Here is a 24966-nt window from a genome sequence, read left to right on the forward strand (position 1 = left end):
GAATGACGATGAGACTATGGATGACACGACCGCAACTCTTCTTGAGGATTTAATTGACTCCACCCAAATCGAGCTATATGCTGGTAGCAGGTTGTCCTCATTAGAGTTTTTAGCCAAGTTAACACACCTTAAGGTCTTGAATAGATGGACGAATACTTCATTCGACCAATTGTTAGAATTACTCGTGAAAGGACTCGTTCATATACATTATAAACGATTCACAATAGTTGATTACATTGCGAGGTATTTGACCTCTATATGATACATTTTACAAACATTGCATTCGTTTTTAAAAGACAAACTTTCTTTACATCGAAAATTGACAGGCATGCATACCATTTCATAATATCCACTATCCAACTATAAATTGATTTAATAATAATCTTTGATGAACTCAATGACTCGAATGCAACGTTCTTCGAAATATGCTATGAAAGACTCCAAGTAATATCTTTAAAATGAGCAAATGCACAGCGGAAAATTTCTTTAACACCTGAGAATAAACATGCTTTAAAGTGTCAACCAAAAGGTTGGTGAGTTCATTAGTTTATCATAATCATTTATTTCCATCATTTTAATAGACCACAAGAATTTCATTTCCAGTTCTCATAAATATACGTCCCATGCATAGAGACAAAAATAATCATTCATATGGTGAACACCTGGTAACCGACATTAACTAGATACATATAAGAATATCCCCTATCATTCCGGGATCCTCCTTCGGACATGATATAAATTTCGAAGTACTAAAGCATCCGGTACTTTGGATGGGGCTTGTTGGACCCGATAGATCTATCTTTAGAGTTCGCGTCAATTAGGGTGTCTGTTCCCTAATTCTTAGATTACCAGACTAAAAAGGGGCATATTCGGTTTAATAATCCAACCATAGAATGCAGTTTCGATCACTTATGTCTATTTCGTAAAGCATTTATAAAAGCAGCGCATGTATTCTCAGTCCCAAAAATATATATTGCAAAAGCATTTAAAAAGGGAGCAAATGAAACTCACCATACTGTATTTCGTAGTAAAAATACATATAACGTCATTGAACAAGTGCAAGGTTGGCCTCGGATTCACGAACCTAAATTAATTATATATATTTATGTGTTGGTCAATATTTGTCTAACAAATTAGGTCAAGTCATAATGTACCACAATCCTAATGCTCGAGACTAATATGCAAAAGTCAACAAAAGTAAATTTGACTCAAAATAATTTCCAAAAATCTATACATGATTAATATATAGTTTAAATATCGTCGTTTTATATTTTTAAAATATTTATTAGAGTAAATAATATAATTTATTTATTAATAAATAAAATTTTATATTAAATTTATATAATAAAATATACTTTTATATATATTAAGTAATAAAATTTATAGGGTTCATTTAATATCATAAAGATAATATGATATGTATTATTAAAGTAAGTTATTACACGTAGTAAAATATGTTTGTATCACATATTTATTTGATAAAATAATATCTATAATGATAGTAAGTAAAAGTTGTATTATTTTGTAATAATAATTATTATTATAAAAATATCAATATTTATAATTACTAAGATGACATTATGATAAAACGATAATTCTAATTATGATAACTTTAATATTTACGATAATTTTTAATATTATCTTTAAAATAATAATTCTATTTAAAATAATAATAATAATGATATTCTATAGTAACAATGACATTTCTATTAAAATGATAATTTTTGTTAAAATGATAGTTTTAATACTAACGATACTTTTAAGAATAATAGTAATGATAAAAATAATAAGAACGATAATTTTATCTAAATCAATATCTTATAATATTTTAATTTCATCATGATACTCTTACTCATTATTTCCTAATCGTTTCATTTAATAGCTTTTAATCGTCTTTTATATCGTGTTCATAATAACGATAATAATAGTAATCAAAATAATTAGGTGTTACAAATATTTGTTTTAATTACACTAATATTAATAATGATAGTTACTATAACATTATTGAAAGGACCCGTTCATATACATTATAAACGATTCACAATAGTTGATTACATCACGAGGTATTTGACCTCTATATGATACATTTTACAAACATTGCATTCGTTTTTAAAAGACAAACTTTCTTTACAACGAAAGTTGACGGCATGCACACCATTTCATAATACATCCAACTATAATTGGCTTAATAATAATCTTGATGAACTCAATGACTCGAATGCAACGTCTTTCAAAATATGCCATAAATGACTCCAAGTAATATCCTTAAAATGAGCTAATGCACAGCGGAAGATTTCTTTAATACCTGAGAATAAACATGCTTTAAAGTGTCAACCAAAAGGTTGGTGAGTTCATAGGTTTATCATAACAATCATTTCAATATATTAATAGACCACAAGATTTCCGTTTATAAATATATGTACACTCGCAAGTGTATAAAAGTATTCTATAAGTTGTAGGCACCCGGTAACAAGCCTTAACGTTCATGTTTTACCCTCTGAAGTACACCAGATCAGGTGTGTTTAAAATAACCTCGAAGTACTAAAGCATCCCATAGTCAGGATGGGGTTTGTCAGGCCCAATAGATCTATCTTTAGGATTCGCGCCTACCGTACATAGACAAGTAGTTTAATGTTACCAAGCTAAGGGTATATTTCTGGTTTAAACCTACGTAGAATTAGTTTTAGTACTTGTGCCTATTTCGTAAGACATTTATAAAAACAGCGCATGTATTCTCAGTCCCAAAAATATATATAAAAGGGAGCAAATGAAACTCACAATACTGTATTTCGTAGTAAAAATACATATAACGTCATTTAATAAGTGCAAGGTTGGCCTCGGATTCACGAACGTATCAATATTGAGATTCAATATTGCAGGAAAGTACGTAGACGCAACGGAGATGATAAACACTAGATTGACCTCTCGAGCATACCCATGAACCATACCCATCACCTCCATAGCTATAACCCATAATTTCCTTAGCTTCGACTCATTCAAAAAAACTATTTTGAAATCACTCGGACAGCACTCCGTCGTAATATTTTATGTATACTAATAATATCTTGAAATAATACAGAGCAAATATATATATATATATATATATATATATATATATATATATATATATATATATATATATATATATATATATATATATATATATATATATATTTATATATATATAAATCAATTGAGAGAGTTTAGAGAAATATATTTTCAAGTTTCTATGAAATAATGAAACCTATTGAATTCTATTTATAATAGATTTTTGAATTAAAAAAAAGTGAATTATTAAAGTATGAATTATTAAAGTGAATTATTAAAGTATGAATTATTAAAGTGAATTATTAAAGTATAAATTATTAAAGTATGAATTATTAAAGTGAATTATTAAAGTATGAATTATAAAAGTGAATTATTAAAGTTAAAGTAAAGTAAAAGTAAAGTAAAGGTAAAGTTAAAGTATAGTAAAAGTATAGTAAAAGTATAAAAAACTATGTATGTATAATACGTGTATAAATATATATAATATTAATTTAAATCGTTATATATATTTAATGAAATAAAATATAAATATCCTTATATTTATTATACTGGTTAAGTAATGAGTTGTCAAAAGTGATTCTAGATATCTATAAAAGTTATATACGTTTTAATAATAAAGTTCTTTTTAAACTGAAAACGTCTTTGTACGTTTAAAAATAGATTAATAGAATATTATGGAAACCAATTCTCCACTAACTTTTGTCTAACTTTCGTAAATGACACTTTTTGTTTTTATTTATAAATAGCTTTACAAATTATTCTGAATATCGTTAAGAGGAATAGATTTTCTCAAATCATAGTGGACCTCTCAAATGAGACTTGTAATCATAATTCAATGTTTCTGATAATTCAATCATTTAATATATTTTTTTTTGTCAAAAATCATATTGAAACAAATACGTTCGTGTAAAGTATTATACGTTTAATACTTTATTAATATTCTCAAGTTATAATATATATATATATATACATACATATACATATCTATTTATATATAACGGTTCGTGAATCGTCAGAATTTGGTCGAGGTTATAATGAATGTATGAACACAGTTTAAAATTCTTGAGATTTAACTTAACAAACTTTGCTTATCGTGTCGGAATAATATAAAGATTAAAGTTTAAATTTGGTCGGAAATTTCCGGGTCGTCACAGTACCTACCCATTAAAGAAATTTCGTCCCCGAAATTTGATAGAGGTCGTCATTACTAACAATGAGAATGTTATTATAACGATTATAGAGTTTTATCATGTTCAAGAAGAATAGATAAAATAATTTGATTACTCGAAGCGTGTGAGTGAAGTTATCGTAAATGAATGAAATAAGATAATAGTGATTCGTCGTATCTTTTGACGTCATCACGATTGATCTCCGAAAAGAAAATCTTTGTAATCTATATTGGATTTGATTATTCAGCGATTAAGGAAATTATGATCCTCTTCGAATTAATGCGATAATCCATTTTGATTTCTCTGTCGGATATTTCACTATAAATCCACCTCATTTGTTTTCTTACAACTCACACCTTCTCAACTCATATTTTAAAGTATTTATCAATATGTTTCATCCAGTGCTGATTCTTGATATACTCCTCACTTTCATATCTGTCACTCTTCTTTTTCATCTGCCTCCGGAAGAATCTATTTACTTCTACTATACTCTTGGTTTTATAGTGTTTTTAGTTCTCCCGTGTCTTTATATTGCTATATGCATTGATATATACGGTTTGTGATTTCTGGGTTGTTGTTGGGTTTTATATCTTCCCTTATATTTCAAAGTTCTTGCTTCTTCTATAATCATTGTCATCCACAGTTAATGCTCTCTTCTATTTGCTATGATTTATACTCCCATTTCTAGTTCGGAGCTTTGTCCTTTCGTTTCTTCTTCTTGCGATTAAGCACCGCTTGTAATGGTCCAAAATTCGTAGATATAAATTTCGGAATGAACATTGTTAATGTTCTAGGAAGGAAATTGTAATGACACGATCTTAACTTGTCAAATTACCAGAATACCTCGGAAAAGGCCGAATCATCAAGAAATATTTTCTTGATATTTAGAGATCAAAGAGAATACAAGAGTCGTGTAACATAGCACATGATGACGTTATGATCTGTGAATCATCATGTTCCATTTAGAAACTCAGCATGAATTACTGTAATATAATCACGTTGATCAAGTGTCATTATATTATACTAACTCATGCTTCAGCTCCTAACACTTCTTCAAGAATATTCCTATTTTAAACTCGAATGTTTCAGAATTTAGAAACTAAAATAGTTTCTTTTATGATATAATACAGATAGCGCTAAGAGGTAAATGATTTCAGATAAGAATAATTATAAAAATATCTTCAGAAGTATGGATGATATTTATAATGAAAGATACGATGATATCTTAGAATGTCTAATATCAGAGGATGATGAAGGATATTGTCCGCAGGGGTTTAGAGTCAGGAGCAAGGTATTCGTTAATGACTTCAGCAAGTACTGAATCATTTGGATTCTTTGAAGGCAGGTTCAGCCTTTGTGATTTGTCCACAGCCTCCTTCATACTTTGCTCAATCCGTTTTCCAGTTCCAAAGCTTCTCTTTTTCTGAGCTTTGCCAATATACTATCCTTTATCATCCAACTTTTTACTGTTAAGGTCGTTTACAGTTTTTGCTGCTTCATCAGCATTTTTCAAAATTTCGAGAACTGGTTCGCAGTTTAGGGTGTTTTTCAGAAATTTCTCATTCAAAGAATGTAAGTCTTGGAGGTAGACGTTGTGTGTATATGTAATTGTTGATGTAGACATGCTGCGAGGTTTCAAAATACTGATTGCTGATTCTCAATAATTGGTATGGCAATTCTTGTTATAAGGTACGAATGAGTATATGATAGGGTTTCGATAATTATAATGATTTTTTTTTTGGAAAGTCAAAGATCAATGAAGTTGTTGGTAAGTTTATTGCTAATGTGGTGAATATAAACGATTCCCCGGTAACGTTGGCGAAAGGGCAACGTATCTATCGAGGTTATAATAAGACTGTTTTGATTGAGAAGTCGAAGATGACTTGCTAGGAGCTGTGACAAAACTGTCTATTTTGAAACGGAATTGAAAAGTTATTTTAGCTAGTAAATGCCAAAGGGTCTAACACGGATACGTGTCGAACTATGACTTGGGTTTTGAGAGTTTTTCAGGTGTATAACTGTGGGTAACATGTGGTTGGATCATCATCTCGATTGTTCCTTAGTTGAAGTGTCTTCAGGAATTTCGAAGGGTTTGAGCACATATTGTAATCGTTAATACATATGATGTTCTAACACAGTTTTGAAGTCAAAGTATAGCTTTGAAAGATATAGGAATCTAAGAGTGATGATACTGGTTATATTTCGAATTGAATTATGCGATTTCAAAATCAGAATATGTAATTGAATTTGAATGAGTATGATTGTTTTGATTTATATGAAAGAATGGATATTGTTGTGAAAGTAGGGAGTATAGTTGATGATTGCTGAATCAGTTTCGAAAAATGTAATATATTAATTGTGAATTTATATATCTCTCGGGTATTACCTACCCGTTAAAAAAAATTCACAATTAATATTTTGTACAAAAGAAGTTTATTACAGTCTTTATGAAAATATATGTGTATATTTTATTTAGATGTAATATAGATTTAATGAGTTAATATTAAATTAAACTCATTTATTTTATGGTTGGAACTAGAATTGAGTAATCCCTAAAACTTTATAAATTGCATAAGTATTTCTTCAATAATATTGAAATTATGAATCATTACTTTGTTATTTGTTGGTTTTCATGAAATTCTTGTGAACTTCGCAAGGTACGAATGATGTTATTTGAAAAGTTTCGAGTACATCGATGATGAAAGTTTAAAATCAAACATATATTCGAATAATACACTTGATTTATTATGAATTGGATTTTTTATTGAATTGAGACAGAGATTGTAATTAACGATGGTTAAGTTGCGGACGAAGGATGTACATCATTGCATATTTGTAATATGAATTAACTGAGTAGTTAAGATTCACACATAATAGCTTAGTACGGGAAGATTTATTATGGTTTAAAAATTTATACATATAAAATATACATATAAATCTTTCGATTGGAAATGAGTTAATACTTCATAACTCGTTGATACAATATATTTGTTGTTGATTCGTAATGATGTCCACAATGATTCTTGAACTGACAGAGTTTGTGATGTTACAGGTGCTGTTGATTCTGACGATACTGATGGCACTGACTGTGTTGATGATGCTACGGTCCTGTTGATGCTGTTGGTAAAACAATTCTAGCTTGTAAATCGTACACCATTTTCAATCAAAGTTTCTACTCTACCATCTCCGTTCACTCATCCGATTTACGGTTAGAATTAAATAATCTCTAAGATTTTGGAGATTACATAACTGCCGCAGAGATATCTCTTCAATGAAGTTTATGAATTAATACTTCATCGTTTGTTGTTGTTGATATTCCTGGATATTTACAGGGCGTATGACGTTGATGTTTGAGATACATATTGTGATGTTGCGGTGTGGGATGTGGATGTTGTTGTTGGTGGTGGTGATGGTACTGTTGGTGTTGCTGATGGTGGTACTGTTTATGCTGCTGCTGCTGCTGGTGTTTGTAACCTTTGCACCATATTCTCCAAAGCCACTACCCGAGTGCGAAGCTCGTTGACTTCTTCTATTACACCGGGGTGATTGTCGGTTCAGACGAGCGGATAAATAAAATCTAGAATTTGGTGTAGTATGTAATCGTGACGAGATACTCTAGAAATAAGAGAGAAAATGGTGTTTCGGATAGGTTCGCCGGTAAGTGCTTCAGGTTCTTCGCCAAGAGGGCAATGTGGTGGATGGAAGGGATCACCTTCTTCTTGTCTCCAATGATTAAGGAGGCTACGAACCCATCCCCAATTCATCAAGAATAGATGATGACTAATTGGTTGATCCATTCCGGTCACACTGCTTTCGGAACTTGAGTGGGATTCCATTTCGGAATCCGAGGGACTTGAACTAATGACGAATTCCATTTCGTACAATTGAATAAAGAATTTTTCGATATGAAATGATTTTATGGCTATCGGGTGGTATTCTAATTATATAGAGCAAAAGGTTTCGTAGATTACGGAGGAATTTACGAAATATGTCAGGCAAAGTTTACAGTAACAGATACGCTAAGATATGAATTAGCAGATACACTAAGATATGAATTTTGTCTATACACTATTCATGCAATCAATGCAATAAGATGTGTCTAGACTAAGAATGATAAGCAGGTAATTTCCGACAAGAATGATGAGCAAAACATTTGAAATGCAGACACGGTCGAAGTCCAGACTCACTAATGCATCCTAACGACTATCAGTTAGACACACTAATGCAGACCTGGTTCGCTAAGACCACTGCTCTGATACCAACTGAAAGGACCCGTTCATATACATTATAAACGATTCACAATAGTTGATTACATCGCGAGGTATTTGACCTCTATATGATACATTTTACAAACATTGCATTCGTTTTTAAAAGACAAACTTTCTTTACAACGAAAGTTGACGGCATGCACACCATTTCATAATACATCCAACTATAATTGGCTTAATAATAATCTTGATGAACTCAATGACTCGAATGCAACGTCTTTCAAAATATGCCATAAATGACTCCAAGTAATATCCTTAAAATGAGCTAATGCACAGCGAAAGATTTCTTTAATACCTGAGAATAAACATGCTTTAAAGTGTCAACCAAAAGGTTGGTGAGTTCATAGGTTTATCATAACAATCATTTCAATATATTAATAGACCACAAGATTTCCGTTTATAAATATATGTACACTCGCAAGTGTATAAAAGTATTCTATAAGTTGTAGGCACCCGGTAACAAGCCTTAACGTTCATGTTTTACCCTCTGAAGTACACCAGATCAGGTGTGTTTAAAATAACCTCAAAGTACTAAAGCATCCCATAGTCAGGATGGGGTTTGTCAGGCCCAATAGATCTATCTTTAGGATTCGCGCCTACCGCACATAGACAAGTAGTTTAATGTTACCAAGCTAAGGGTATATTTCTGGTTTAAACCCACGTAGAATTAGTTTTAGTACTTGTGCCTATTTCGTAAAACATTTATAAAAACAGCGCATGTATTCTCAGTCCCAAAAATATATATAAAAGGGAGCAAATGAAACTCACAATACTGTATTTCGTAGTAAAAATACATATAACGTCATTTAATAAGTGCAAGGTTGGCCTCGGATTCACGAACGTATCAATATTGAGATTCAATATTGCAGGAAAGTACGTAGACGCAACGGAGATGATAAACACTAGATTGACCTCACGAGCATACCCATAAACCATACCCATCATTTCCATAGCTATAACCCATAATTTCCTTAGCTTCGACTCATTCAAAAAAACTATTTTGAAATCACTCGGACAGCACTCCGTCGTAATATTTTATGTATACTAATAATATCTTGAAATAATACAGAGCAAATATATATATATATATATATATATATATATATATATATATATATATATATATATATATATATATATATATATATATATATATATATATATATATATATGTATATATATATATATATCAATTGAGAGAGTTTAGAGAAATATATTTTCAAGTTTCTATGAAATAATGAAACCTATTGAATTCTATTTATAATAGATTTTTGAATTAAAAAAAAGTGAATTATTAAAGCATGAATTATTAAAGTAAATTATTAAAGTATGAATTATTAAAGTGAATTATTAAAGTATGAATTATTAAAGTATGAATTATTAAAGTGAATTATTAAAGTATGAATTATTAAAGTGAATTATTAAAGTTAAAGTAAAGTAAAAGTAAAGTAAAGGTAAAGTTAAAGTATAGTAAAAGTATAAAAAACTATGTATGTATAATACGCGTATAAATATATATAATATTAATTTAAATCGTTATATATATTTAATGAAATAAAATATAAATATCGTTATATTTATTATACTGGTTAAGTAATGAGTTGTCAAAAGTGATTCTAGATATCTATAAAAGTTATATACGTTTTAATAATAAAGTTCTTTTTAAACTGAAAACGTCTTTGTACGTTTGAAAATAGATTAATAGAATATTATGGAAACCAATTCTCCACTAACTTTTGTCTAACTTTCGTAAATGACACTTTTTGTTTTTATTTATAAATAGCTTTACAAATTATTCTGAATATCGTTAAGAGGAATAGATTTTCTCAAATCATAGTGGACCTTTCAACAGAGACTTGTAATCATAATTCAATGTTTCTGATAATTCAATCATTTAATATATTTTTTTTTTCGTCGAAAATCATATTGAAACAAATACGTTCGTGTAAAGTATTATACATTTAATACTTTATTAATATTCTCAAGTTATAATATATATATACATACATATACATATCTATTTATATATAACGGTTCGTGAATCGTCAGAATTTGGTCGAGGTTATAATGAATGTATGAACACAGTTTAAAATTCTTGAGATTTAACTTAACAAACTTTGCTTATCGTGTCGGAATAATATAAAGATTAAAGTTTAAATTTGGTCGGAAATTTCCGGTTCGTCACAATTATTAATGATAATACTAATAATTATCTTAATGATAATATAGTAATAATAATAATAACAATAACAATAACCATTTTTAAATAATGATATATATATATATATATATATATATATATATATATATATATTAATAATGATGATAATAATAATAATACTAATAACAATAATAATAATAATAATAATTGGATAATAATAATAATAATACTAATTATAACTTTAACGATAATAACGATAGTAATAATAAAAAAATAACAATTTTTAATGATAAATCCCTTTTATTGATAAAGATAATAATAATCATAATAATAAGATAAAACTAGAATGACGATAAAAACGACGATAATAATAATCATTTTTAATAAAAATATCGAAAATTTAATTGATTATAACTTCTAATCCGTTCATCGAAACCATTCGATATCTAAAGGAAAAGTTCTTAATTTTTCGCTTGCTTTCCAAGGACATGCATATCTTATACCTTATCTCAACCGCAAGTGTAACTAATTCAAGATTCAACCTAACCTGTCTAAGGGCAATATCAAAAGTACAAGCATGCATAATCCTAAATACTCGAGTACTAGTCAGGGATACACTATTAGTATGTAAAAGTTAAATTATGAGTACTCACGTATCAATATTGAGATTCAATATTGCAGGAAAGGTACGTAGACGCAACGGAAATGATAAACACTATATTGACCTCACGAGCATACCCATGAACCATACTCAATCACCTCCATAGCTATAACCCATAATTTCCTTAATCATATCCTACTCGAAAAACAATTTCGAAACCACTCGGACAGCACTCCGTCGTAATATTTTATGTATACTAATAATATCTTGAAATAATACGGAGTAAATATATATGTAAATCGATTGAGAGAGTTTAGAGAAAAATATTTTCAAGTTTCTATGAAATAATGAAACCTATTGAATTCTATTTATAATAGATTTTTGAATTATTAAAGTGAATTATTAAAGTATGAATTATTAAAGTATGAATTATTAAAGTGAATTATTAAAGTGTAAATTATTAAAGTATGAATTATTAAAGTGAATTATTAAAGTTAAAGTAAAGTAAAAATAAAGTAAAGGTAAATTTTAAGTATAGTAAAAGTATAAAACTATGTACGTATAATACGCGTATAAATATATATAATATTAATTTAAATCGTTATATATATTTAATAAAATAAAATATAAATATCGTTATCTTTATCATACTAGTTAAGTAATGAGTTGTCAAAAGTGGTTCTAGATATTTATAAAAGTTATATACATTTTAATAATAAAGTTCTTTTTAAACTGAAAACGTTTTTGTACGTTTGAAACTAAATAGATCAATCGAGTCTTTATGAGATTCAATCTTCCACTATCCTTTGTCTAGTTCTCAATGATTGACAATTTGTTCTTATTTATAAATCACTTTACCATTTTCCGAATATTATTAAAATGGAAAGATTTCTTAAATCAACGTGGGCCTTTCAACAGAGACTTGTAATCATAATTCAATATATCTGATAATTCAATCATTTGATCTTATCTTCTAATTCCATTGATAAACATTTTGAAACAGATACAATCATATAAAGTATTTAATCTAATATTTTGTTTACGTTTCAAGTTATAATATATATACACATATACATATATAATCATATTCGTTTAATGGTTCGTGAATCGTTGGAACTTGGTCGAGGTTGAATGAATGTATGAACATAGTTTAAAATTCTTGAAATTTAACTTAACAAATATTGCTTATCGTGTCGGAAACATATAAAGATTAAAGTTTAAATTTGGTTGGAAATTTCCGGGTTGTCACAACTCGTACAATCACATCCTCCAGATAACACAATTCCGAAATCATTTTACAAAACCAAGAAGTGGATGAGAAAGATCGGTTTAGGGTATGAAGCGATACATGCTTGTAAGAATGATTGTTGTTTGTTTTATAAAGAATACAAAGATTTGGAAAACTGTCCAATATGTAACGCGAGTAGATGGAAAGATGAACGCACATCGGGGAAGAAAGTTCCTAATAAAGTTTTGCGTGATTTTCCAGTAACTCCAAGACTAAAAAGTTTGTACCGTTCTAGATACACTGCAAAAGATATGATTTGGCATGCTACTGGGCGGTGCACTGAAGATGGTAAGATGCATCATCCGGTAGATGGTCGATCTTGGAGAGAAATTGACAAAAGATATCCGGATTTTGCACGTGAACCCAGAAACGTTCGATTAGGGTTGGCTGCTGATGGTTTCAATCCATTTGGCAACATGAATAATGCTTACAGCATGTGGCCAGTAATATTGACAACGTACAATACACCGCCGTAGATATGTATGAAAGAAAGTTCTCTCATGTTGACTCTGTTAATTTCTGGTCCTAAATCACCTGGAAAAGATATTGATGTTTACTTGAGGCCTTTAGTTGTTGAACTGAAGATTTTATGGTCTGAAGGAGTTGTTACGCATGACTCAGTTACAAACACGTATTTTCAAATGAAAGCAATGCGTATTTGGACCATAAATGATTATCCTGCCCGTGGTAGTTTGTCCGGTTGGAGTGACCAAGGCTATAAAGCATGCCCTACATGTAACGAGGACACTCCTGCTATGCGTGTAGAAAACAAAATTGTTTATGTCAGTAACAGACAAAAACTTGAACTGAATCACCCATACAGAGAAAACTTACAATTCAATGGTAAGGTTGATCATACCCCAAAACCTAGAAAGTTCAAAGTGCACGAGATCGAAAAGCAACTTGAAGATTTGTTGCCAGTTGGTAATGTCGAAAAGAATCATACAAATGGACTAAAAAGAAAACGTCCCCCTAAGTGTCCTCACAACTGGACTAAAATTTCTATTTTTTGGGAACTTGAATATTGGAAATATCTTCCACTACAACACAACTTAGATGTCATGCATATTGAAAAGAATGTGTTGGAGGCTATTTTGGGTACCTTATTAATGAATGACAAGTCCAAAGACACTCACAATGCACGAGTTGACTTGGAAAAATTAGGAATTCGAGAATATTTGTGGCTCAAACCTAAGACCGCCGGTAAAAAGGATGGGAAATTCTTGAAACCTCATGCACAATACTCCTTAAATTCCGAAGACAGTGTAAGTTTTTGTAAATTCATTAAAGAAGTTAAACTTCCAGATGGGTTTGGATCAAACTTCAGGCATAAAGTGAACAAGGATAATAACAACATTACGAACATGAAATCTCATGATTGCCATATCATGATGCAACGATTATTACCGGTCGGAGTTAACGCGTTTTTGCACCCTACTATTTCTACACCAATAACGCAGTTGTGTGCATTCTTTAAGAAAATTTGTGCTCGAGAGTTAATGGTATCAGATATGTTGAAAGCTCAAAAACAAGTGGTTAAATTGTTATGTACTTTCGCGTTAATTTATCCTCCAGCTTTTTTTGACATAATGATTCATTTGGTAATGCATTTACCGGAAGAGGCTATAATGGGAGGGCCTGTTTACATGAGGTGGATGTATCCAATTGAGAGATACATGAAAAAACTAAAAAATTATGTTAGAAATAAAGCTAAGCCTGAAGGTTGTATAGCTGAAGGGTACGTTGTCGATGAAGCATTAACTGCATGTTCAATGTCCCTTGAAGGTATACAAAGAGATTTAATCGTCCTGACAGTTATGCTGACGGGCCATCTAGGTCATGTGAGTTTCGTGTCTTCAAATCATTATGTAATTTTATCAGTAAAGGTGTGTTCAAATCTCTGGCCCGGGATATTCAGGATAAACTTCACTGGTATGTACTCAACAATTGTTCTGACATCGACGAATACAAAAAGTAAGTCATTTTACTAAAACATGAGTTTATAATGACTTAACTACGTAAACGTTGCTCATACTAACAATTCTTTTTGAACATTTACAGTCAATTTAAAACAGAGTACCCCAATATGGACATGAAAACAAATTTTCCAAGTTGGTTCACCAACAAGGTAAACTCAATATATATATATATATATATATATATATATATATATATATATATATATATATATATATTAGACTTACATATGATAACTATTTTTATTCAAACTTTTATTAACATTTTTTTATTTTTTGATAGATACGTGAACTACGGTCAGTTGATCGATCGAAGTATAGCGATGAATTGATCTGTCTAGCTGAAGGACCGGTGGGTGGCTCAAACCATTACACTGCCTGCCATGTGAATGGTGTCAGGTTTGTGGTTAGCAATCGCGATGATCGACGCACCACACAAAATAGTGGAATTTTGACACTCGCAGATGAAGGTAGTCCTGTCTCTAAGTATTATGGTCGGTTAGAAGATATTGTTGAGTTGCATTATGCCGGTGCATTTAGTGTTGTGTTATTCAGATGCCGGTGGTTCAACACTGAGAACACTCGAAAACATAAACGCCTATTTATAGTCAATAACATAACTAGTATTGACACGAAAGATGAGTGGTACCAAGATGATCAACACATTCTTGCAACACAAGCTCAACAAGTTTTTTACATCGACGATCCTTCCAAACTTCTACCAGATGGAAGGTCGTTCATGAGGTAAATCATCAAAAAATCTTGGATAGAGACATTATCGAAGACACCATAGGGGATGTTGTACACGACACCAATTCATTCGATCTTAGCCTTGATGCTGATTTAGATAATATGACTTATATAAGTATGAGTGTACCCAGAGAAGCAACACCAATAATATTTTAATCGAACAATACATGAAGTTAATGATGATGATGATGATGATGATGATGATATAGTAGAATTAAACCCTCTTGTCCTTACTCATGACATATGTGATGATGATGATGATGATGATGTGGTGGCTGACGATGATCTAAATCCCCAAATTCCTCGAAATGAAGCTTTCTCTAGCGATGATGATGAATATTGATGGGTAATTCTTGTCGTTTATATAAAAATGCTTGTTGTAATCAAATGATTTATATTTCTATGAACGTCTTTTTAAATTTTCCGCATTAGTATAAGTATATGTATATATATACACATATATTTATATGTGTGTGTGTATATATATATGCTTGTTGTTGTAAATATATTATATATGTAGGAATATATATCATTGTCTATCTCATTGTTCTATTCACTTTATTTTGTATAAATGTATATGTATATATCATTATTCTATTAACTTTTATTTTGTATTTATGCAGATGAATTTCTTTGCTCTGCTTTTCCTAATGATGGCCGGGATGGTCGGGGGGCCCGGGGGCCCCGGGGGCCCCGGGGGGGACGGGGGCCAAAATAATCGGGGTAAACGGGGAAAAACACAAAACATAGGTTTGCGAAAGTTGAGGAATGCTCATGGAAAACTCACGATTGACTTTGATATTAAGTTGAAAACCATTAATTCGATAGGCGACAATAGTTCAATGTTTGTTAATTTGATATCTAGTGTTGTTCGGAAACCAAGCTACCCAAAATATTACATGTGTTGGGCGGATGTGCCATCATCTTTCAAAGACGACTTCTGGGTTGATATACGCGTAAGTATAATTAATTACTACATATATATATATATATATATATATATATATATATATATATATATATATATATATATAAGTGTGTATATATATATATATATATATATATAAGTGTATATATCTAACTATATATAGTTATATAGTTATATATATATATATATATATATATATATATATATATATATATATATATATCTATATATATATATATATATACACTTATATCTATATATATATATACACTTATATCTATATATACATATATATATACACTTATATCTATATATATATATACACTTATATATATATATATATATATATATATATATATATATATATATATATATATATATATGCGTTTCTTATATATAATCTTTTAATATATTTATTACTTTTTATCGTAGAATTACTTTCAAATTGATACATGGCTAGAAGGTGAGCATGCAGCTGAAATCCGAACGGGTATTAACAAGATTGCGGCGGGACGATGGAAAAACGCAAAAAGTGAGTATATTGGTTATTACGAATTCCTCGAAGAAGAACATCCGGATGATATAAATTTCATTCGTGCGAACCCACCCGAGGATTGTGAAGCCCGAGAGTGGGAGCCTTTTGTTGACATGATGCTTGACGAAGCATATCGAAAGCGTTGTGCTCAAAATAAAAAAAAACCGGGCTGAAGTCAAATACAACAGTTTGCATGGTGCCAAATCGATAGTTAAACATTTGGTAAATTACTTACACCTACTTGTTTTTAATGTTTTATATAAATGATAAAATGTAAGAAAATGGGTTATTTGATTTTATACATTTAAGTTATTTATTTGTGCGTTTGTAGAACGAACGTCAAGCCAAGAATGCGGAAATCGGTCCTATAAAAAATTACAAGATCTTGCACAAACCCAAGGATCGTACCAAGTGGAATGATTCGTTCATACCGAAAATTAATTACGTAAGTGATACATTTTTATAGATTATGGTGTACTTCTTATAAATATAAGTATAAGTCAATTGGTGTACTCCCGATATATATATATATATATATATATATATATATATATATATATATATATATATATATATATATATATATATATATATAATATAATGGTCTTGTAAGTGATACATTTTTATACGTATGTATGTATATATAAATAATGATATGTTAGTAATATTTATATTTTTTTAACTTTGTAGAAACGAATGAAGACGTTGTTAAAACAATTTCCCGGCACCGACGAGGAAGTTATCATGGAACAAGTTTTGGGCGAACGACCGGGACACCAACGCGAATTGGGCCCGAAGATGCTAAAGTCGGTAACTAATTCTGAATCTTCATCGTCTACCGGTCGGAGTCGTCAACCCGAAATACCACCACAACCATACTACACGGCGGCCGACATTGAACGAATAATTGCTTTTAATAGTATGCAAATCCCGGACGATGTTCGACCAAGATTTGGCTATCCTCCCGGTACTTCCACTACCGGTACTTCCAATACCGGTACTTCCAATACCGGTACTTCCACTTCCGGTAACCCGAGTTCGAACGATGACTTTGATAACGATTTGTATAATGATGGATTTGACGGTTTGTAATTTGTTTGGTGTGCGTCAAGACAATTATGAAATGATTGGTACGTTTTGTAAACGATATTTTATTTTGTAGTTTTTCGGATATTGTAATGCATGTTTGGATAAGTGTATGTTTCAAGACTTTTGTTTAGTGTTATTATGGTATTTTGTGAATTCGTAATCGTTATTATATAGCAGGTTTTTAATTTGTAAATGTGCTGGAAACTGCAGAATTTGTGCTGTTTTATTAGTCTGGAAATGCAGAAACCAAATCTGCTAAAACTGCAGATACTGGCTTTCCTAGACGATAAGTCGTCTGGGATTAGTCGTCCGGGAAAAGCATTATGCGTCATTATTCCAGCATTGTTTAATGATTGAATAAAATAAATATTAGTTTAATATTAAAAGGGAGAAACGACTTCTCGTCCGGGAAAAGTCGTCCGGGAAAACCGTCCACGAATGCAGTGTTGAAAGTCAAAGTGGGGCCCACGTACGCGTCTGGGAAAAAAATCTTCGTCCGGGAATACTTTCAAGGACGGACTTTCCCAGACGACCATTCAGGGACAAAAAGTCATCCGGGATCACTTTCGGGGACGACTTATCGTCCGGGAAGACCTCGTTTCTAGTAGTGTATATTTTTATAATAATGTGTTATCATTCTAAATTGATCTTGTTTAATTATAAAGCTATCGCAACTTTTGTGATTTAGCTATATACTAGTAAAATGAACCGTAAAATTACGGGTTTGTTTAAACGAAACAATTTAATAACATGTTTTAGCTATTAAGTGAATGTAAATCATAAAGTCATTTATTTTAATGACTCGTTTGACTAAGAAACTTGTCGTTGTTTTTAAAAATATATAGAGATATGTATTTTTGAATACATATGTAACATAATTAATTTCGTAAAAAGAATCCATATTTGAATATTAATAATATAATAATTATAATTATTATATTAAAAGTAAATAATAATAATAAAATTCGCTCAAAGTTGAGTAATTATATTTTTAATAATAATAATAATTATTATTAGTAATAATAATAATAAATGCCTTTTAATTTTTTTTTAAAAATTAAAATTACAATTTAGGAGATATTAGTATTTTCTTTTATATAAGATTTCGTATTATTTTTTAATTAAATTAATATATAATTATAACATTATTATTATAAAAATTAAATGATAATTATTCTAATCATGGTATTATTCATTTTAGAGTTTTATAAGAATATTATATAGATAGATTGGAAAGATTGAACAAACGTATCAAAGAAAAAGGTTAAACTGTAAAAAGTGATTTTGCTTCACTGGGGCCCATGCCCAACAAACGGGGCCCACGTCCAGGCGTATGGTATGGATACGCACACATTGATGTGCAAGTCAAACATACAAAGTATTGGATTTCCAAATTTGCCCTTTCTGCACACACTCACAATCTCTAACTACTATCTCCTTCTATAAATAGCATATCATTCTTCTTTATTCCTAAATCAAACCAACTCGAGAGAGAATTTAAAAAACTAATAATAATTAAAATAAAGAGAATTAGAGTAAGAAGAATGATGATGATTATGAAGATGATCAAAGGGATTGTACTATTGGTGTTTATAGGTTACCTTTTCCTATGGTTGATCACACCAACTTATGTCTTTAAGAACAATTGGCTCCTTAGGGTTCGAACCCACACCAAATCTACTTACTTTGGCGCTCAAGGTTTGGTTCGATCAACTTAACCACCATTTTTGCTTATTTTCACGATAGTATTACTATTAGAATGAGTTAGAATTTCTTTAATTAAAATCCTACTACAAATAAACCACACATACATGATCATCGAGTTCATATTGTTCCCCTAGCTAGAGTCTCGAGTAGTTATTTTTACGCATTTTTTTCTGTGGAATTAATTAACCACCAAATGTTTATATATATATTTTAAAAAATTATTAAGTTTTTGAAACTATAATTTGAATGAGATTGGAAAATTAAACTGTTAGTGCATGAAAAGGGATATAAGGTTCACTATTTAGAATATTAATAGCAGATACGTTTTATCAAGCTTCAATATTGTATTGTTGTAATTGTAATATTATTATGTTCGTGTCAAGTATGTTGATTAGATTATCTTCTTTATTAATAATATCAAAAGCAAAAAATGAAATGAAATTTTCTTTTTCATATATACGTAATTAATACAGTAATAATTAATAATTTGATACTTATGATTTTTCATATATACATGTAATAATAATAATTAATAATGTAATAATGATGATTATATTAACGTAATATCTATTATTTAGGACCAACGATATTGCTCTACACATTCCCTGTGCTGTTCATGGCTGTCGTGGCAAGTGTGTATCTTCACTTAAGGAAAAAGGCGAACCAAAACCACGATGAAGGGTAAAATAGTCATTTTACTCCGCCTGTTAGTTAGTTTATATTAATCCGAATTAATCGAACTTTTTACTTCTTGAACTTCAGAGAAAAAGAAGCTAAGAATTATAACTTAAGTATATGGAGAAGGCCAATGATCATCAAAGGTCTAGGAATCGTCACAAAAATTGAGCTCGCTTTCTTTATAATGTTCATCGCGCTCGTTGTTTGGTCATTCACAACATACCTACATGTCGGTTTTGCCAAAATCACACATAAAATGGCTGCAAAGAAAGGAGAAGAAATGTACGTAAAACATTGATCTTAGTTATCTTGTTTATTTTATTGTTTATTTTACATTTGTACTGATACAATAAATTTATTTTTTTGATATATAGTTGGCAATCCAAGCTGGATTCAGTGGCGTTACGGTTTGGGCTAGTTGGTAATTTGTGCCTAGCATTTTTGTTCTTTCCTGTCACTCGGTTCTCATCGATATTGTCGTTGTTCGGGCTAACTTCGGAGGCAAGCATCAAGTATCACATATGGCTTGGGCACATTGTTATGACACTGTTCTCTTCTCATGGTGTTTGTTACATTATTTATTGGATTGTAACTAAGCAAACATCAGAGGTATGGTTTTATGGCTTTATTATCAACTACTTTTTACTTCTTATTATAGTTATAATTATCTAGTATCAATATAAAATATATAATTTATCAGAATTACTAGCTTGTAAGATGTTGTTAGTGGATCCCAAATTTAAAACTTTTTGATCGAACACGTTTTACGGCTAAGGAGCTAAGTGAATATTCGGCCAATCACTTTGGAATGTGATAAGAAAAAATGCATTATGGATTGATGGACAGAATATTTTCCACTTAAAAAGTCAACTTTGAAGAGGGTCAAATTTATTGACTTTTTTTAATTGACATGACTAAAAATTGTTATACATGGTTTTTAATGAAAGATGTTACAATAATGTTGAATTTAGATGTTGAAATGGGCAAAGAGTGACATATCGAATGTAGCCGGAGAGTTGGCTTTGATAGCCGGATTAGCTATGTGGGCAACGACGTTTCCAAAGATCAGGCGAAAGATGTTTGAAGTTTTTTTCTACATTCACCACTTGTACATCTTCTTCGTTGTGTTCTTTGTGTTCCACGTTGGCATATCGTACGCTTCCATCATGCTTCCAGGATTCTTCCTTTTCGTGATTGATCGATACTTGAGATTCTTACAATCAAAGGCGAACGTTCGTTTGATTTCTACGCGTGTTCTTCCATGTGAAACTCTTGAGCTCAACTTCTCCAAGAGCCAAGGTATACACAATTTAACACAAATAGTAGTGTACAAGTAGTATTAGTATACAACTATGATTAGTCTTACTTAGTGTACATATATACAATTCAATTTCTATGTTATTATGATTAGGAGAATAGTTTAACTTTCAATGGTTATATATGGAATATGGATGGATTATGGTTCTAATGGTTTGTTTTAATAGGTCTTAATTATACACCAACAAGCATCATATTCATAAATGTCCCAAGCATTTCAAAGGCTCAATGGCATCCATTCACAATTAGCTCAAGTAGCAATTTGGAGCCTGAGAAGTTAAGTGTTATGATCAAAGGTGAAGGAAGTTGGACAAAGAAGCTCTACCAAACTTTATCTTCACCAAATCCTGTTGACCGCCTCAACGTGTGCATTGAAGGACCTTATGGACCTATCTCAACTAACTTCCTAAGGTAACAAAGTTGATAAAAATGAGATGTGTTACATTCCATATTTCCATATGTGTATGCTTAATCAAGTTATGGTTCCAGGCACGATATGCTAGTGATGGTTAGCGGAGGAAGTGGGATCACACCGTTTATTTCAATATTTAGGGAGCTTATCTACACCGTTGAAACCCTAAAATGTAAAGCTCCAAAAGTTCTCTTGATAAGTGCGTTTAAAGACTCTTCTGATCTCACAATGCTAGAATTGCTCTTACCGGCATCCGGTGCACCTACAGAGTTTTTAAAACTAGAGCTACAAATCGAGGCTTATGTAACAAGAGAGAAACAAGCTACGGAAAACGATAAGAAACTTGTGAGGACTATATGGTTCAAACCAAATACAACCGATGCACCCATAACTCCTATTTTAGGACAAAATGGTTGGTTATGGCTTGGGGCTATAATTTCATCTTCTTTTGTAGTTTTTCTTCTATCTATGGGACTTATAACGCGATACTACATCTACCCAATCGATAAAAATACCAACAAAGTGTACTCATATGGGTCAAGAGCCGCGCTAAATATGTTGCTCATTTGCATATCTATAATGGTAACATGTAGTGTGAGTTTTTGGTGGAATAAGAAGAAAAATGCAATGGATTCGAAGCAAATTCAAAACATGGAGGGAGCAACACCCGTTAACTCACCAAATTCGTGGTTTTATAACGTGGATAGAGAGCTTGAAAGTGTGCCACAACAATCGCTACTCGAGTCCACAAACGTGCATTTTGGGGAAAGGCCGGATCTTAAGAGTAAGTAATTACAATTATTTATATTTTTAATTTGTTGAATATCTTTTACACAATATTAAAATCTTTTTCATTTGACAATTGGCTAAATTCTTTGATTCTTGTAGGAATGTTATTTGAACTAAAAGAATCAAGTGTTGGAGTACTTGTTTGTGGACCAAAGAAGATGAGGCATGAAGTTGCAAACATATGTTCATCTGGGTTGGCTTCAAACTTGCATTTTGAGTCCATAAGTTTTAGCTGGTGATTTTTTTTCGGATTACCAAAAATTGTGAGCAATAACTTTATATGTGGACCCTTTAACATTTGGGGTGTGTGTTTCTTGAGTAAATGTGAAAACGAATTGTGAAGAAGAGTGTGAATCTTCTCTATGTATAAACTTGTTAAGACATAATCAATTGAATGTTTATTGAACTTTCCGGATATTTTTGCTTTTTTTACTAGTGAGATGAAATGAAGGCAACATTGCGTAACATCTTGCTTTCTATTCTACTCCCTTCAATTCGGCTACATTACTATTTACTCCCTTAGACTGCCCACTATATTGGGCATGAGTTTTGAGATATAACGCTTTGAAATGTAGGTAGCATTTTTGAGTACATTCTGGTTTAATATTTGATGATAACAATTCTAGACCACTTATTCATCTAAAAGTAGAGGTTAGTTTTTTAGAGATTAAAATTTTAATTATTTAAAATAAACATGTGGTTCAGAAATCAGAATTATTTTCACTAAATTTTAAAATGAGAACGTTCTCATTGGAGTGTTATATATATATATATATATATATATATATATATATATATATATGTGTGTGTGTGTGTGTGTGTGTGTGTGTGTATGTATGTGTTTATGTGTGTATGTATATGTATTTGTTTAGAACGTCAAAATTGCATTAAACAACCAAACAAACGACTCTTGGCCCTAAATCGAAATCAAACAAACCAAAAGTATTTAATTAAATCTATAATGTTATATTTCCTCACAGACTTTTCATTAAAAAATGAAAAATTCTTGAGCCGCCAAATCAACCAATGTGTCACTGCAACTATTGAAAACAATCCTTGAGCCTGCAGAAACAACACCAGATTCCATCCAACTTAACACCTCCCGACATGATGTAAACACTTGAATCGGCATGTCTAACCAAATAAATATAGCATGCCATATATCTTGCGCAATAATGCAAGAACAAAAGATATGGGATGAACTTTCAACACTATTGTTACTGTTACATGAGACTCAACTTATCGCCCGAATCTCCAAACCTCGTCTCGATAAATTAAGTCGATGCGGTAGCCTGTCCAAGATGTGATGTCATAAAAAATGTTAATCTCTTCGAGCAAAAACTTTTTCCAAATTATTGGTGAAGGACTACTATGTAGAAAGTTACGACCAATGAACCTTCTAGCGGATGCAATCGAAATCTTCCCTGAACATCAAGTGTCCATCTCCAGTAATCCGGTTGATTGTAAAGGATGACATCCGTTAGAGCCGATTGTAAATCAGCTAGGGCCAAACGATTCCTGCCTCCAATGTCATTACGTGTCTAATCCCATGTCCGTGATCCATTTACGCACCTATTAGCAACAATAACATTCGGGTCTAGATCTAAGTGAAATAACTGGTTGTGAGTGATACAAAGAGGATCATCTTGTAGACATGGATAGAGCCAAAATCTTACCACCGGACCGTCTCCAACTTTCAATTTAAATGCATCTTTAGGAATAAGGTTTAAGTCATTTACCTTTTTACAAGAGTGAGTGATGTTATGCCAAACCCCTTAAACATTGGTGCTATCAAAATTAGAACCATGAATCCCTTTTATAACTTTCACCCATAAAAAATCCGTAGTCGTTGAATATCTCCACTTTCACTTCAACGAAAGCGCCATGTTAAATGCTCTTAAGCTACCAAAGTTGAGACCACTGTTCTCATACGAAGCTAATGTAAAATCCTATTGTACCCAACAAATCTTTCGATTGTCACTCCCACTTCCACATAAAAAATTCAATCGAAAAGCTTCTAACTCCTTTAACACTTGTAGGGGACACTTGAATATTGAAAAGAAATAAACGCTCAATGAACCCAAAAGAGATTTGATCAACATCAGTACAGCGCCACTTAACAACAGAGGCACCTTCCACAATCCAAGTCTCCTTCAAAATTTGGCAATTATTTCCTTATAATGAGTTGTGAAATTCATATTCACACCAATTACCTTACCTAAGTATTTCGAGGGGAAGACACCAACTTTA

General features: G+C 31.0%; 2 protein-coding genes across 2 annotated transcripts; both read left to right on the forward strand.

The window, feature by feature from the left end:
- The first annotated feature begins 13017 nt into the window (after positions 1-13017).
- Positions 13018-15604, forward strand: LOC139903452 (uncharacterized). Its single transcript, XM_071885811.1, has 6 exons — positions 13018-14376; positions 14454-14509; positions 14597-14663; positions 14795-15255; positions 15342-15376; positions 15435-15604. Exons 1-6 carry the CDS (start codon positions 13018-13020, stop codon positions 15602-15604), a joined length of 2148 nt encoding a protein of 715 aa, XP_071741912.1.
- A 3711-nt stretch (positions 15605-19315) lies between these two features.
- Positions 19316-23093, forward strand: LOC139873264 (ferric reduction oxidase 2-like). Its single transcript, XM_071861199.1, has 8 exons — positions 19316-19511; positions 20099-20201; positions 20283-20480; positions 20573-20807; positions 21170-21497; positions 21683-21926; positions 22005-22711; positions 22816-23093. The coding sequence occupies exons 1-8, from the start codon at positions 19358-19360 to the stop codon at positions 22953-22955; spliced, it is 2109 nt and encodes a 702-aa protein (XP_071717300.1). The 5' UTR covers positions 19316-19357; the 3' UTR covers positions 22956-23093.
- Positions 23094-24966: the final 1873 nt, after the last annotated feature.

Source organism: Rutidosis leptorrhynchoides, chromosome 1, assembly GCF_046630445.1.
Source record: "Rutidosis leptorrhynchoides isolate AG116_Rl617_1_P2 chromosome 1, CSIRO_AGI_Rlap_v1, whole genome shotgun sequence".
Lineage (NCBI taxonomy): Eukaryota > Viridiplantae > Streptophyta > Magnoliopsida > Asterales > Asteraceae > Rutidosis > Rutidosis leptorrhynchoides.